At 38.3% G+C, this 15,856-nt stretch overlaps 1 protein-coding gene across 1 annotated transcript in view; it reads right to left on the bottom strand.

Moving 5' to 3' along the window:
* TSEN15 (tRNA splicing endonuclease subunit 15) overlaps positions 1 to 13,371 on the bottom strand; it is a 30,543-nt gene extending 17,172 nt beyond the window's left edge. The window contains exons 1-3 of the mRNA XM_025921069.2: positions 13,201 to 13,371; positions 10,365 to 10,446; positions 9,986 to 10,121 (exon numbers count right to left, since the gene is read on the bottom strand). Of these exons, the coding sequence (XP_025776854.2) occupies positions 9,986 to 10,121; positions 10,365 to 10,446; positions 13,201 to 13,323 (341 nt within the window). The 5' untranslated portion in view covers positions 13,324 to 13,371. The remainder of the gene's footprint in view (positions 1 to 9,985; positions 10,122 to 10,364; positions 10,447 to 13,200) is intronic.
* Positions 13,372 to 15,856: the final 2,485 nt, after the last annotated feature.

Genomic DNA, 15,856 nt, shown 5'->3' with positions numbered 1-15,856 from the left:
TACACCAAAAATAAATAATGGAAAGAATAAGCTATGCAAATACCCATGCTACTCTGCACTCAGTGGTTAGGGAGCAAAGTACCTACTGAAGTGATTTTAAGAGATACAGTGAGATTGTTCATTATCATCACTGGGGAAATGCTTTATAACTAAGTTGTCGTTACCTATGTAAATGATAGACTTTGGGCCAGTTTTACAAACAACAGACTCCAAAATTTAGGATGTAAATAAAGGAGACAGCTTATCATGCCTTCTATGCTATATGTCATTTGTAGACAGCATGGGCTTACACCTCCAGCAAATTACTAACTCCTCTGGCTCTCATGCTTTGTATACTACCCAGATTCCCTAGTAATAAAAATGTGATTTAATGTTTTTGAGGGATACAGAGCATGCACACATACACACACATGCATGCATGCATGCATACCATCAATCAAGCAGCTAAGCAGCATAGTTTAGGATAGTGATTTACAATTGGGTGTGCTCAGGTTGATTGTGCAATGTGTGACAAGTAATTTGTTTCTAACAATAAAGTACCAAAGTTGGCAGGTTATGATTCAATATAAAATTAAATAATCATCATTCTCATCCATTTACATTCCACCATGCTTTCCTAAGTGAGAGTCAAAGAGAGAAGTCAGCATCAAGAAGTCCTGGGAACAATACAGGACCAAAGCCTATAATACTAATACTATGTGTCTATGCAGCAATCCAACAAAAGTGAACTGGAATAGTGAGTCAAAACAACTATAATAACAAAGGTTAAAACCACCAGCAAAAGCTAAGCACTAAGTATCGATAGTTACTAAGATCACACAGAGACGTAACCAGACATTATATGCCTACCAATGAAAGAACAGACCACCAGCTATAGTCTTACTAATGTGATCAAATTAAATCTATAAACCCTCTGGTTGCAGCTGCCACTTTGCAGCAAACACAGAGGACAGGGAAACATGTTGCAATGCACCATGAGTGAGCAATTAGCAAACCCAGACTATGGGAAAGTACACAGGTCCAACTGCCCAGATTCTTTAACAGGAAAATTGCTAAGAAAAGAAAGGGATAGAGGCAGAACCAATACATCAGGGCTAGTAAGCTACTGGTCTGTGAGCCAAATCTGAACTTCTGTTTTTGTAAATAAAGTTATATAAGAACACGGCCACACCCACTTGTTTATGTATTGTCCATGGCTGCTTTCACACTAACATGGCAGAGCTGATTAGTTGTGACAGAGACAAAAGAGCCTGTGAAACAAACAGCCTTTGCTATCCAGAGCTTTATGGAAAAAGTGTGCCAATCTCTACTGCAGATTAATGGAGATTTATAAGATACGACAAAAAAATTTAATGGGCAAAATTACAAAGAACTCTACAAATTTATTTGCAGAGATAAAGTTGATTTTAAATTTCATATGGAAAATAAAAGGACTAGTATAGCAAAAAAAAAACAAAAAAAACAACTTTGAAAAAGAACAAAGTTGAAAGACTTACACTACCTGATTTCAAGTCTTCCTATAAAGCTACAGTAATCAAGACAGTGTGACACTAACATAAGGACAGACACACAGAGCATAGCACAGACTAGAGAGTCCAGAAAGAGAAGCACACACACGGTCAACTGAGTTTCAACACAGGTGTCACAGTAATTAAATCACACTGAACAACGGGACATGCATTTGCAAAAACAAAAAAAGAAAAAAAGAATCTTGACTCTTAGCTCACACCACATATAAAATTCAACTCAAAATTAACCATGGACCTAAAAGTAAAAACTAAAACTGTAAAATTTCAAAAGAAAACATAATTGAAAATTTTATGACTGTGGGTTAATAAGCACACACTTCTTACACAGAACCCAAAAATGACAAACTGTAAAAGAAAATAAAAAGATTAAATTGAACATCAATCAAAATTAAAACCTCTGTTCCTCTAAAGAAATTAGTAAAAGTCATAGACTAAAAGAAAATATTTTCAAAAAAATATTTGATAAAAGAATTGCATCTAGAACACATAAAGAACTCTTACAATTTATGAAGAACACAATACAACCTTTAAAATTTAAGCAATAGATTTGAGCTGATACTTGACAAAGAAGAGGTATGGGTGGCAAATATGTACATGAAAAGATGCTCAGCATCGTTAGTCATTAGGGAAATACAAATTTAAAGCCACAATGAGATATCACTACTTAATTGAATGGCTAAAGTTAAATAAACTGATCATCCAAATGGTTAAAACTAAATAAACTGATCATCCAAAATGATCACCCAACTGGAACTTTTATACTTTGCTGGTGAGTATAGAAAGTAACACAGTCACTTTGGAAAATAGTTTGGCAGTTTCTCATAAAATTAAAAATATATTTACCATATGAACTAGTTAGTAATTCAATGCCTAAATGTTTACTCCAGAAAACTGAAAGCATATGTCTACACAAAGACCTATATGAGAATATGTACAGTGTTTTCATCCATAAAAGCCCCAAACTAGAAACAATCCAAATGCCCAACAACTGGCACTGGATAAACAAATGGTGGTGCATCCACATAATGGAACACTACTCAGCAATAAAAAGGGGCACACTACTTTAGGCAACAGCATGGAAGAATCTCCAAAGCATTATGCTAAGGGACGGACGCATGACACAAAGGTTATGATTCCATTGATATGACATTCTGGAAAAGACAAAACCATAGGGATTGATGACAGAGGAACATGAGGGAAGTTTGGGGAGAATTGTGTATTGGTTACATGACTATACATTCATTAAAAACTCACAGGTCTATTTCCCTAAAATGAGTGATTTTTACAATATATACATTTTACCTCAGTAAGATTGACTTAAAAAAAGGCACAACTATACTACAGGGAAACACAAGGAAATTATTACCATAAAACTATGAATAACAGCTACTTTTGTGGGAAGGAGAGGGTTATGCTTGGAACAAAGCACATGGAAGGGGTTTGGGGATAGCTGAAAAGAGTTCTATTTCTTTGCTTGATGGTAGTTACAAGGATTCAAGATGTTTGCTATATAACTCAATCTATACATTTTTATTGTGCAGTTTTCTGTATCTGGTTTTATTTTACAACAAAGATTTAAGACAAGAAACAATGTGTTGGCAGGGATATGGAGGAAAGGGAACACTTGTGCACTGTTGGTGGGAATGTAAACTGGTGCAAACAGTATGGAAGACAGTATGGAGGTTCCTCAAAAAATTAAAAATAAATACCATATGACCCAGTAATTCCACTACTGGGTATTTACCCAAAGAAAATGAAAATACTAATTCAAAAAGATATATGCACCCCTAGGTTTACTGCAGCATTATTTACAATAGCCAAGATATGGGATAACCCAAGTGTCCATCAATAGCTGAATGGGTAAAGATGTGGGTGTGGGTGGGTGGGTGTGTGTGTGTGTGTGTGTGTGTGTGTATACATACATCATATATATGTAATATAAATGATGGAACATTACTCAGCCATAAAAAAAAGAATGAGATACTGGCATTCACAACAACATGGATGAACCCAGAAGATATTATGCTAAATGAAGCAAGTCAGAAAAAGATAAAAACCACATGAATTCACTTAAATGCAGAATCTAAAAAACAAAACAACAAACAGACATAAACCCAGAAATAGACTCATAAGTAGAGAACAAACTGGTGGTTGCCAGAGAGAAATGGGTGGAGCGTAGGCAAAATAGGTGAAAGGGATTACAAACTTCCAGTAATAAAATAAATAAGCCATGAGGATGAAAAGTGTAACATCAAGAATACAGTCAATAATTATATAACTTTGTATGGTGACACATGGTAACTTACACTTACCGTGGTGAACATCTTATAATGTATATAACTGTCAAATCACTACGTTATACTAACATAATACTATATGTACTATACTTCAATAAAAAAAAAACACCAATAAAATAGAAAGAACTCTAATAGCTATGAGACTTCGCTGCCTACTATGAAACCTTGGTTCAACTAACTTAATCCTTCATTATCTTTTGGAAACAGCAGAGTATAAATAAAGATACATTTTTAACCTCAGCTTTTTATATGTGAAATTGGGATAAAATACGTTCTCTATATACTATTTAGAATTTTAATACTGATGAAATGAGAGTATACTTAGGAATATACTTTGAAATATTGTAATGTTTACAATGCAAAATACTCTTACAACCACAAGTTATAATGTACAGTATCACTCCCCCTGCTTAAAGCCCTTCAGTGACACCATCCATCTGGCAGCAAGTTTTACAGTGTTCTTTGTGGAACCTAGGACTCAACAGACATGCTTCAGGGTCAGGGACTCATGCACATTGCACAGATTGTGCCTTGCACAAGAATGCCTGATGCAAGCAGGTCTGAAATCCGGCTTATGCTGCTTGCCAAGCCTTAAGTCCTGGTGAAGAGACTTTTGTCAGTCCAGGAGGAGTATCTCTAATTCAAAGGCACTCTCTGAGCTAGCTGTAGCCCTATTCAAAGACTCCCCCATAAGTTAATACCTTCTTTTTTGTCAAACAGTAACAATGTGCACTGTCTGAAAAGCTTCTGCATAGTTAAGACAAACCTCCAATGAGCACATTTTAGGTTTCTCTTTCCCTGGCTACAAATGGAGTTGAGCCATTTGAGTTCCTTTTCTGTGACTTGTCTGTTTCTGTCCATGTTTTTTGTTGGGTTGTTTTTCCTGGAGTCACATAAGTTATTCATATACTATGAATTTGTCAGTTATGTGTCAGTAAATGTCTTCTCCTACTCATGAAAACTTACATACTATGAGACTATAAACCAATAGCCTTTTTTTGTAGTTTTGAACTTTATTTTTTTTAAATATTATTTATTGTCACGTTGGCTAACATACAGCGTATGCAGGAGCAATTTACTAACAACCAGTAAAAGGGAAGGTGTAAATGCTAGAAGTCCCAGCCATTCTACCTCTAGACTTTCACCAGAGAAACTCTCATACATGACAACAAAGATATACTTATGAGGCTCTTCATTACAGTAAAAACTTTGATAGCAAAAAATTGAAATCAGTGATGGCTTTCATAATCTAGGTAACCTTTTCCACCTCATTTCCCATACTTGCCTATTTTCTCATGAGTTCTATTTACTCATTTGTTCATCAGCTACCTTATCCAACATTATTAAGCATCTACTCTAAACCAGACACCATGCATACAGTCAGGCAATCATGCTTAATTACTTGTAGCTGTCCTGCTAAAACATGGCCTCTTACCACCTTCAGGAGGTTTTTCCTGTCCTTCCTCTGGATCCTGCTACAACCTTCTATAAAGTACTTTTCCGTACTCGTACTCCATTATCCTTGTTATTCAATTACCTAACAATAAAGTAAGTTGAGACAGTCCCAAATTACACATTTAATGAAATCTCAGGACAAAGGAGAATTGTTTTTATTAGATTCCATCCAACAATTACCAAAAAATGAAATAAAATTTATTTTCCACGCCAACATTTAGCGCTAGAACACTATTTTTAAGGAGATGTCTTAAGTACCATCTGATCTCATTTACATGTGGAATCTTAAAAAAAAAAAAAAAAAGTCCCTAGATACAGAGAACAGATTGGTGGTTGTCAGAAGCAGGGGGTAGGCAGTAGACAAAATGGGTTGAGGGAGTCAAAAGGTACAGGGTTCCGACAAAATAAATAAATTATGGGGATATAATGTATAGCACGGCAACCACAGTTTATAATACTATATTGCATATTTGAAAATGGCTAAGAGAGTAGATCACAAAAGTTCTCATTACAAGAAAACAAATTCTGTAAACTACATAAGGTGACAGATCTTGACTAGGCTTATTGTGATCATTTCACAATATATACAAATACCAAATCATTATATTGTACTTCTGAAAGCTAATATGATGTTGTATGTCACTTACACCAAAAAAGGGAGTTGTCTTGATTAACATGGTATCCCCAGTACTTAGATCACTGCCTGACACATAACACTCAATAAATATTTGGTAAGTAAAGACTAAAAAGCCTATTATATGACAAATAATGATGTTTACAAATAAACACAGTGATTTATTATTGAGAAAAGTAAGAGCTGTTAGCTCTCTTATATGTATTTTTATGGTGAGCTACCCTCACAAGGTCCTACCCAAATACTTTTTGGACATATCTCAATGAATTTCTTACCTATGCAAGGCTGCCAAAGATTTAAAGCCAACAATTTTCTCCTCTATGTTACTAATGAAGGAAAATTCCCACATTAACCACAAATGTCGGAAATTACAGCATTACTGTTAGATACATAACATTTTATATATAAAGCATTCATGGAAGTAAAAACAGATAAAAGTATGCCTACCACCTAAAATATCATTTCTGCTAAAGACCGAGGAACCATACCAAACACACATTCTCTCATTCACACACACAAATCTTTATTTGTTAAAAAGTTATTTGCATACTTTGAGTTGAGAAAATTTTATGCCATAAAAGGCATAATAAATCTAATAGGTGCTGAGCCTCATTTATGCTATTTTCTATATTATTATTCTACTGCATAATATAACTATGAATATTTATATAAAAACCAATATACAAAGACTTAAGCCCTCTGGGTTATTAAATGCAAGAGTGTAAAAATGGCTTACTAAGTTATCCTTTCAACTAATTCTATTTAAGAAGAAAACAAGCTTTATGCAATAAAGCTGGAAAATCAATAATCATCAGTTGGCAAGAACTAGAAATTAATAGGACTCAAATTTGTACCTCTAGACTTATGAAATCATTTTGATTCAAATAGACTACTGATTTTATTTTTTAGGATTAAGTTCAGGTTAATTAAAAATGGTAGTTCCTTGTCCAAACAAATAACATAACAATAATACTAGATAATATAGTATTTGTTGCAATAACTAAAAGACACAGAGGGGGAGTTTTAAGGAATGAATTATTAAGTCTTTTAGATATAGAAAGGCTTGGAAATCATGCTAGTGAAAAATACAAAGTATCAGTGATCAAATTTGATGTCAACTCTATCAACTATTTGTGATGCAAACACATACCAAAATCTCACAATAAAGGGCCTCTAAGAGAAGGATGTGAATAGCCTGATATATCAAAACACAATTCTCATAACGAATTATACAAAGCCATACAAAAATACTAATAGAAATCTAAAAATTAGTGTAGTACAGTTTTATGGAATATAACAATAAAAATAACCAATTATAATAGCTTTGATTTGGAAGGGATCTTACATATTATCTATGGATAATCTAGACCCCTCAATAAAGGACAAAGAAACTGAAACCCAGAGAAATTAGGTATGTCACCAACCATCAAACAAAATATTAAGTGTCAGTGCCAAGACCAGAACCCAGGTCTTAAGGTTTTAGTCCAGTGCTCTTTTTACCTCGATCATAGTGAACTAGAAAAAACAGGTATTTATCAAAGTCCTTCATGTTGGAATTTAAGGTGCTATGCCGTCTTCCATGCTTAATACACCTACCCAAATATAGCTATGTTTGTATTTGTCCTTTCTTCCTGACTCACAAGCTCAGAAGCTAGGATCCTCCTCCTTTAGCTCAATATTGATCTCAACTATTTCCTTGAATCCATCCCTTCCCATCTCTCAAGAATCTTGCTCCATGATGGGTGCCTGGGTGGCTCAGTCGGTTAAGTGTCCGACTTAAGGTCATGATCTCACAGTTCACGGATTCTATCCCCGTGATGGGCTCTATGCTAACAGCTCAGAGGCTGAAGTCTGTTTTGAATTTGTGTCTCCCACTCTCGGCCCCTCCCCATTTCACACTCTGTCTCTCTCTCTCAAAAATAAACATTAAAAAAAATTTTTTTTAAGAATTTTACTCTATCAATAATTTTTTCACTCTTCTATTTTCAGCCTTTCTGAATGACAGTTCACAGGACAGCTGGCTTCCCTCAGAACAAGAAAGAGAGACAGAGTGCCCAAGATAGAAGCCATGGTCATTTGTAATGTCATCTTAGAAGTAACATCCCGTTGTTTCTGTCTCATTTTATTTGTTACAAGCCAGTCAATAAGCACAGACCACACTCAAGGACAGGGAATTACACAAGGGTGTGACTACCGGAGTACAGGAAGCCAGGTTAGAATGTGCCTGCTACAGCTTCTAAAGGAAAAAAGCAGGAAGGGGAAACTTGATAACCAGATACCAGGACTTCTGAAGCAGAAATTACGAAAATGTGGCACTGGCACAAGCATAGGTATATTGACAAATGGAATATAAAGAGAGCCCAGAAACAAGCCATTGCACAGATGGAGCTTTGGAAAATGACAGAGGAGATATGTCAGATAATGAGGAAAGAAGGGACTATTCAGCAAATGCAAGTAGAAAAAAATGATTATCCACGTGAAAATAAAGTTCCTCCAGTAACCTTCTGTTTGTTCTCCATATTTGTGAGTCTCTTATGTTTTGTCCCCCTCCCTGTTTTTATATTATTTTTGTTTCCCTTCCCTTATGTTCATCTGTTTTGTCTCTTAAAGTCCTCATATGAGTGAAGTCATATGATATTTGTCTAGAAAGGAAATATTTCTTAACCCAGACACAAAGACATTGATTATTAAAAATATGTAATATGATTATATTCAAATTAAGAACTGTTATTCATCAAAAAATACCTGAAAACAGATTTAAAAACCGGGAAACAACCAAAATGATTATTATCAAGAATATATAAAGAACTCCTACAAGTCAATGAGGAAACTACAAATAATCCAATAGGCAAAGGATATGAACAGGAATTTCTCAAGAAAAGAAAAAATAAATATATAAATAAATGTTCATTATCAGAGATCAGAAAAATGCAAATGAACACTACCAAGAGATAACTCATTCAACTGGCAAAAATCTCAAAATCTGACAATACTAAATGTCAGAGACAATACTACTCCAAAATATCTTGTTTACACTGCAGGTAGAAAGTGAAGTGAGGCAACCACTTTGGAAAACAGTCTGAAATTATCCCCTAAAGTTGAACATTACAACACTCCATCATCAGGAGGGTGGATGTGAAAACTATGGTACCATCACACGATGGAATATAATACACATACAGAACAATGGGTGAATTTCAGCAGTATAATATAGAATGCATAAAGTCAACCTCAAAAGATTACATGCCCTTTATATAAGGCATATATACATATGCCTTTTTCTGGGAAACAGAGAAGGAGGAGACCCACAAAGTTAGCTCTAAGTTACTGCCAAGAATCTAGTTTTGTTTTGGGAGGTTGATTTGGAGAATGTGTCATGAAATAAAGATGTTTTCCAACTATGTGTAACTAAGATTTTTTAAAAAGGTTCCAGAAATGCATGACGCTTTCCTTGATTTCAACTTGCAGGTTAATCACACTCTTCCCCAACATCTAAAGCAAATATTACCCATACCAATTATTATGGTATATCTTAAAATATCTGTGTTTCTTTTTTTAAAATTTTTTTTTTCAACGTTTTTATTTATTTTGGGGACAGAGAGAGACAGAGCATGAACGGGGGAGGGGCAGAGAGAGAGGGAGACACAGAATCGGAAACAGGCTCCAGGCTCTGAGCCATCAGCCCAGAGCCCGACGCGGGGCTCGAACTCACGGACCGCGAGATCGTGACCTGGCTGAAGTCGGACGCTTAACCGACTGCGCCACCCAGGCGCCCCAAAATATCTGTGTTTCAACTGTAAGGTCTTGCCTCCTTATAAGAATGAAGACATTTTCTGTTTCCTTAAGGACAGTATTTCTAACATATATATTCCTTCTCTGAAAAAAGTACTGACCATACAATAAGTGCTAAATACTTGTTAAATGTTCATATTTAACTCAGTCCTCAAATAGCCCAGAGTAAAGCTATGATCTCTGTACCCTATATTCCTTTAAAAATATTTACTATTGTGAATTTAATGATTCCTGGTGGAAAGGAAACAACCTGATAAAGACCAAAATCACCCGCCTACCTGTTATGGCTGAGGGAAGCACTGATGGGTGTAGGCACCACAGTCTGTAATCCTTCTCCTTCTATCTCAGTACCGACAAGGCAGATGAGCTGTAGATCTGGTAAGCCCACACAATTTACTTCATGCCAACTTTTACCTGAAAGTACATCATTGAATGGACAATAATGTTAATCAAAAATAAAAGATAAAATTCTAAACTTCCACCTAATACTCTGCTGAGCAAACATCACCCATAATATTATCTTCTCTTCACTTTCTAGCATTTTCCGTTACCCAGTAATTCCCAAAGTATATGAATGAAGAAATGCCATAGCCCAACCCAACCCTCCAGCCCCCCCACCACAGGCCCAACAACAAAACAATAAAACAAATAACTTACTCTCCATGAGATCCAGGTAAACCAAGAATGCTATGTAAACTTGGCTGGCATCTCCTATATCTAATTCCATCATTTCTAAATACTGGAAATGAAAATGTAATTGTCAGAGAGGCGAGAATGTCTTAGTATTTTCTTTCACTTGATCAATTACTCATTACACATATACAAAAAAGTAGAAGACTTTCTTCTAGGTATAGTGCAAGTTAGAAGGCAATTAATACCTGATCCCCATCTCTAAAAAAAAAAAAAAAAAAAAAACCCTGAAATTGTTAAGGCAAACACATGCACACTTGCAACTGTTAGGCAAATAAGAACTCATGACAGTAAGTGATGAAAAACCAGTGTGTAGGATAAAAAAGAAACCATGACACAAGTCAGAGCTCTACTCAGGTGGATCAGTTCATGAATGTTTCATGGCAGAGATGGATACAAGTTGGGCCCTGAAAGGCAGATATGATTTGAGGAAATAGAGAAGTCAGGGTAACAGTGTGAATAATCACACACAGGTGGGAATAAGCCACACATACTCAAGGGCCTCTAAAGAAACCTATCTGCCAAGAATAGAGACTTTAAAAAAAATCTTTAAATGTTTATTTTGAGAAAAAGAGAGAGAGAGAGAGAGAGGTAGAGTGAGTGTGAGTGAAGGAGGGGCAGAGAGAGAGGGAGACAGAATCCCAAGCAGGGTCCACTCTGTTAGAGCAGAGCCTGATGTGGAGCTTGAACTCATGAACCATGGGAGTCAAAATCAAGAGTCAGACGCTGAACCAACTGAGCCACGCAGGCGCCCCAAAACATTTTTTAAATAGGATTTCTGTTGCAGCATGTTTGTGGAAGCCACTATTTCCATGGTCTCTGTTTGCCTGTGAAGAAAGTCTGCTAAAATACCACTCCCGCTTCATTCAGACTTGCTGGTCAGCGCTGGGGGAGCATTCCTCAGTGGGCTATGCCTGCAAGGGAAGCCTGAGGTTTTCCAACTATCCCAGTGACTCAGTGGGTGAGCAGGCCTAAAGTAGAGGTGAGGCATCGGCAGACCCACATGGGTATAAACTTTCAGTCCTTTCTCCGACTAGCTTTGTCCTAAGTGTGTACAGGTCCGGGAGAACAGGGGTTTTATTAGTTGTCCCCCTCATACCTCAGATGTGTTTGAAAAGGACAATGAAAAGGTGACTGGAGACCAGGTTGCAAGGGTCTTGAGAGTCAAACCAAAAGTTTGAATTTTACCCATAAAGAAACACTGAGGATTTCTAAGCATGAGACCAATATAATGAAATTGATGTTGCATACTATATTTTATATATACTATATAGTACTTACTAAATGTTCAGTGCATTACATTAACTGATTTAATCCGGTAATGACCCTTTAAAGTAAGTACTATTACTATCCCCATTTTACAGATGAGGAAACTGAGGAACAATGAGATTTGAAAACTGCCCCCTGGCCCCCCTCAAAAAATCACAAAGCTGGTGACATAACAGGTTTTCAGAGCCGGCAGTTACTCAAAGTCTCAGGCAGAGAACTATTGGGTTCATGCTTCTTAAGGGTGTTATGATTATTGTCCTTTTTAAAATATATATAATTTATTGTCAAAATGGCTAACGTACAGGGTATACAGTGTGCTCTTGGTTTTGGGGGTAGATTCCCGTGATTCATCGCTTACATACAACACCCAGTGCTTAGTCCAACAAGTGCCCTCCTTAAAGCCCATCACCCATTTCCCCCTATCGTCCACCTTTCCAACCCTCGGTTTGTTCTCTGTATTTAAGAGTTTCTTATGGTTTGCCTCCCTCCCTCTCTGTATATATTTCTTCTTCCCTTCCCCCACAGTCTTCTGTTAAGTTTCTCAAGATCCACATATGAGCGAAAACATATGATATCTGTCTCTTTTTAGGGCACTGAGTAACATCTCCATGTTTGTTTTTCTCACCTTGACCAGGAATAAGGGGACAGAGGAGGAGGATAAAATCAAGAAAGAGAACATGAAAAGGGGTGAACTCTTTTCAAACTTCTATCTTCAAAAATGTTTCTTTCCTTGACTGTTTTTAGATAATTATCTATGACATACTGCTCCCCAGCAGAAGACTGCAATGGTACTAAAGTTACTAGACCCCTCTCTGAGATTCCTACAAAACCCCCATCTCCATTCACTGTCCGTTCATTGTTTGGGACATTACTGGTCCAAGGCAGCAATTTGCCAAACAGAAGCAAGCAAGGTGCTCTATCTTCTTTGCTGCTTTACCAAAAAATACACCCTTATTGTTAAGCAGTTTTGCTTTGGGGAAGTATTCAAATTTTAAAAGATATCAGAAAAATTAGGAATTCGTACTTCAGCAAAATCAACAACGGCACACTCTGGGCTCAATGCTAAGTGCAAACGTAGCTGTGCCTAAACTTTTATCTTCTTATGCATCCAAGGCTCGCAGACTGTTTTTGCTGTGGTTGTTGGGTTACTGCAAGGATTAAATGAGACCGTTCTCAGGAGGAGCCCTACGTTATTACTGGGCTCTGCCTTGAGAGGCGCTGGATTTAATGTCTTGCCCTGGAATGGCTGGGGTGTGCGTGTGTCGGGGGTGGGGTGTCCGAGCAATAGTTCAACTCTGGCTGGGTGTGTGCGTGTGTCGGAGTGGGGTGTCAGAGCAATAGTTCAACTCACTGAAACCAACAAAAACAACAACTGGCTGCAACAGGCGGTGTGCACACGGGTCCCCCTCCGCGAGGTTCGCGCGCAAACTCGGCGCCAGGGCCCCCAAGGCAGTCGAGGGCCGAAGGGGCGGCGCGGCCTTCCACCTGGGGTAGGGGCCCGGACCGGCGCCCTGCTCCTCTCGCGCCTTCTGACCTTAGGGTGGGTGCCCATCCAGGCGTCCTCCGGGGCCCATGAGTGGGCGCCGCCGCCGCGAACGCCGCCTGGGCCCAGGCCACTGCAGCCCGGCGTGGGCTCGGCACCGCCGCGCTCCTCCATTCCGGGCTGGGCGGCGAGCCGGTGGTGCACCGCGCCCCGCGCCCGGCCGGAAGCAGTGGCGCGCGCGGCTGGGTTCCGCTTCCCCGGCGCGCGCTCCCTCCTGTCGGAGGGGCGCAGATCCTCAGAGGAGGAAAGTTCCATCAGCCCCTCCCTCCGGCCAACGGAGCTAGCGCCTGATCAAATACGCTCTATAGTTTCCCTCTGCGCTCACTCAAATCTGGGCAGATGCTTGGGGGAAGAAAGTTCAAGAATACCGTTAGCCCAGAAGCTCTTAATTCTCCTTACAGCAGAGCTATTTGCAGCCCCGTTGAGAAAGTGGGGAATACTTCAGGCCTCTTTGCCTTCAGCATTGGCTCCAGGGCTCCTTCTCCTGAGAAAAGGAGAAGCCTCATTCATTGCCCTGTCATGTAAGTTTAAAGTGTGAAAGTCGATGAGATCTCTGTAGAAGAAAGTGGAAAGAAGAAAGACCAGACTCCCAAGGGCCATGTTTTTAGGCTGGATCCACCTTTCAGGATTAGGGGAGCAGAGCCTGAAGCATAGACTTGTTGAATGAGCCGTCAGAAAAGTAAGATGCAAAGCGCAGTGAGTATGTGACGTGGAAGCCAAGGATGAGGAGTTTCAGATAGGCAGAGTAGGACATTTTAAGCATTTATGGCTTTACTGTGAGTGAAATGGGGAGACACTGGAAGTTCCTGTTACGTGTGAACAGGATCCCTGTGACTGGGGTGTTGAGAATAGATCTTAGGGCGCAAGAGTAGAAAGAGGGACCTGTTAGGGGGCTGTGGGATTAATTAAGGTGACAAGTGACTCTGTAAGATTCAAAGTCCCAGGAGGGGATAAAATTCTGTTTTCAAACGCGGCAAAGACGCTACTAGACCATCGCCCAGCAGAAAACATCTGTAAAACTTGTACATAATGCTAAAAGCAACTACCTGGATATACTAAAATGTGAACAGAAGCTTGCTGACTCTGGTAGGAAGGGCAAGTTTGCTTGGAGAAGGGCAGATGAGGAACTACACAAGGAAGTTCCCCTTTCCTTGGCATTCAGCTTGAAGCTAAGTGCATTCCAGGAGTCAGGCTCAGCAGCATCAGGGGTACATGCAGAAAACGTCTCAGTTTTGTTTTGTTTTGTTTTGTTTTGTTTTGTTTTGTTTTGTTTTGTTTTGTTTTGTTTTGTCTGGTGAACCAGAAGAACGAAGCCAGGAAACAGTGATGAAAAGACTAGAAAAATCCTGGAACGGAATGAGCCAGAGAGGGGGAATCCTCTAATTCTGCTCACATCTCTGACAGATCCTTAACCACCAGAAACAGAATCACAGCAGTTCGGTTACACACAAAATGTCTGAACTGAGACCAGAGCTGCTCCCAAGAGACAGAGTTTACAGTTCAAATCCATGCAAGAAAATTACCTGCAAAGAAAGTAACATTCATCATAGAAAAATAATAGAATCCAGAACCTCTACATTCTATCCTTCATCAAAGGGTGATTCAAAATTACTGACATGCGAAAGTCAAAATGGATCCCATTTTTTAGTCTGACTCTGGGATGAATCACATGTTGAAACTGACAGATAAGGATTTTAAAGTAACTAGTATTACTCTCCTCAATAAAATAAAACAAAACATGTTTTCAGTAAATAAAATCTCGGGAAACAAAAATCTCATGAGACAGAAAGAGAGAAAAGAACCAAATGGAAATTCTAAAAATCAAAATTTCACAAATAAAAAACTTCACTGGGTAGATTTAACAGCCAAATAGAAATTACAGAGGAAAAGCTAAGGGAACTTGAAGGTAATCATCTAAGAAATCATTCAAGGTGAACAACAAACAAAAGTCATTTAAAAAAATTTAACAGAGCCTCGGAGACCCGCTATATGACATCAAACAATCCAGCATACATGTAAATGGACATACCAGAAGGAGAAAAGAAAGAGAATAAGGCAGTGAAACAATTAAAGAAAAAAAAATTGCCCCAAATTTGATGAAAGAGAAATTTGCACATACAACATGCTACGTGAATAACAAGTAAAATAAACATGGCAAAGCCCACACTGAAATCAAACTGTTAAAAGCCACATGAGAAGCGTGACTGCATTAGAGAGAGAGATAGGGAGGGAAGGAGAGGAAAGGAAGTGAAGGAGGGAAACTGAGAGAAAGAAGAAAACGATAAAAGAAAGCAATGCTTTCCATACAGGAAAAAGAAGAGCATCTATTCCTGATGTGAGGGAAAACCACACATCAGATTCATAAATTGCCCCGCAATGTATTGCATTTGAATGAGGCCATTAACCTTTATTTCCACAAAGCAGCTGCTATGCCCCAAAGAAGCAAATGACACTGAAATTAGTAGGCTCCCTGAAGCACTGAACAGAGACACTAATTCAAGCAATTAGAAGTAAATAAATCTCTCTGACTCCTAAAGATCCCAATCAGTTCCAATGATGGTATTTATGGAAGCATTAACAACATTTTGTTCCTAATAAGAGTAGAGGGGAAATTTTGTAAATCAGTAAGGAGATCCAGTGGAATTAG

Source organism: Puma concolor, chromosome E4 (assembly GCF_028749965.1).
Source record: "Puma concolor isolate L17-30 chromosome E4, mPumCon1.1.hap2, whole genome shotgun sequence".
NCBI lineage: Eukaryota > Metazoa > Chordata > Mammalia > Carnivora > Felidae > Puma > Puma concolor.
This window is presented reverse-complemented; position numbering and strand designations above follow the sequence as displayed.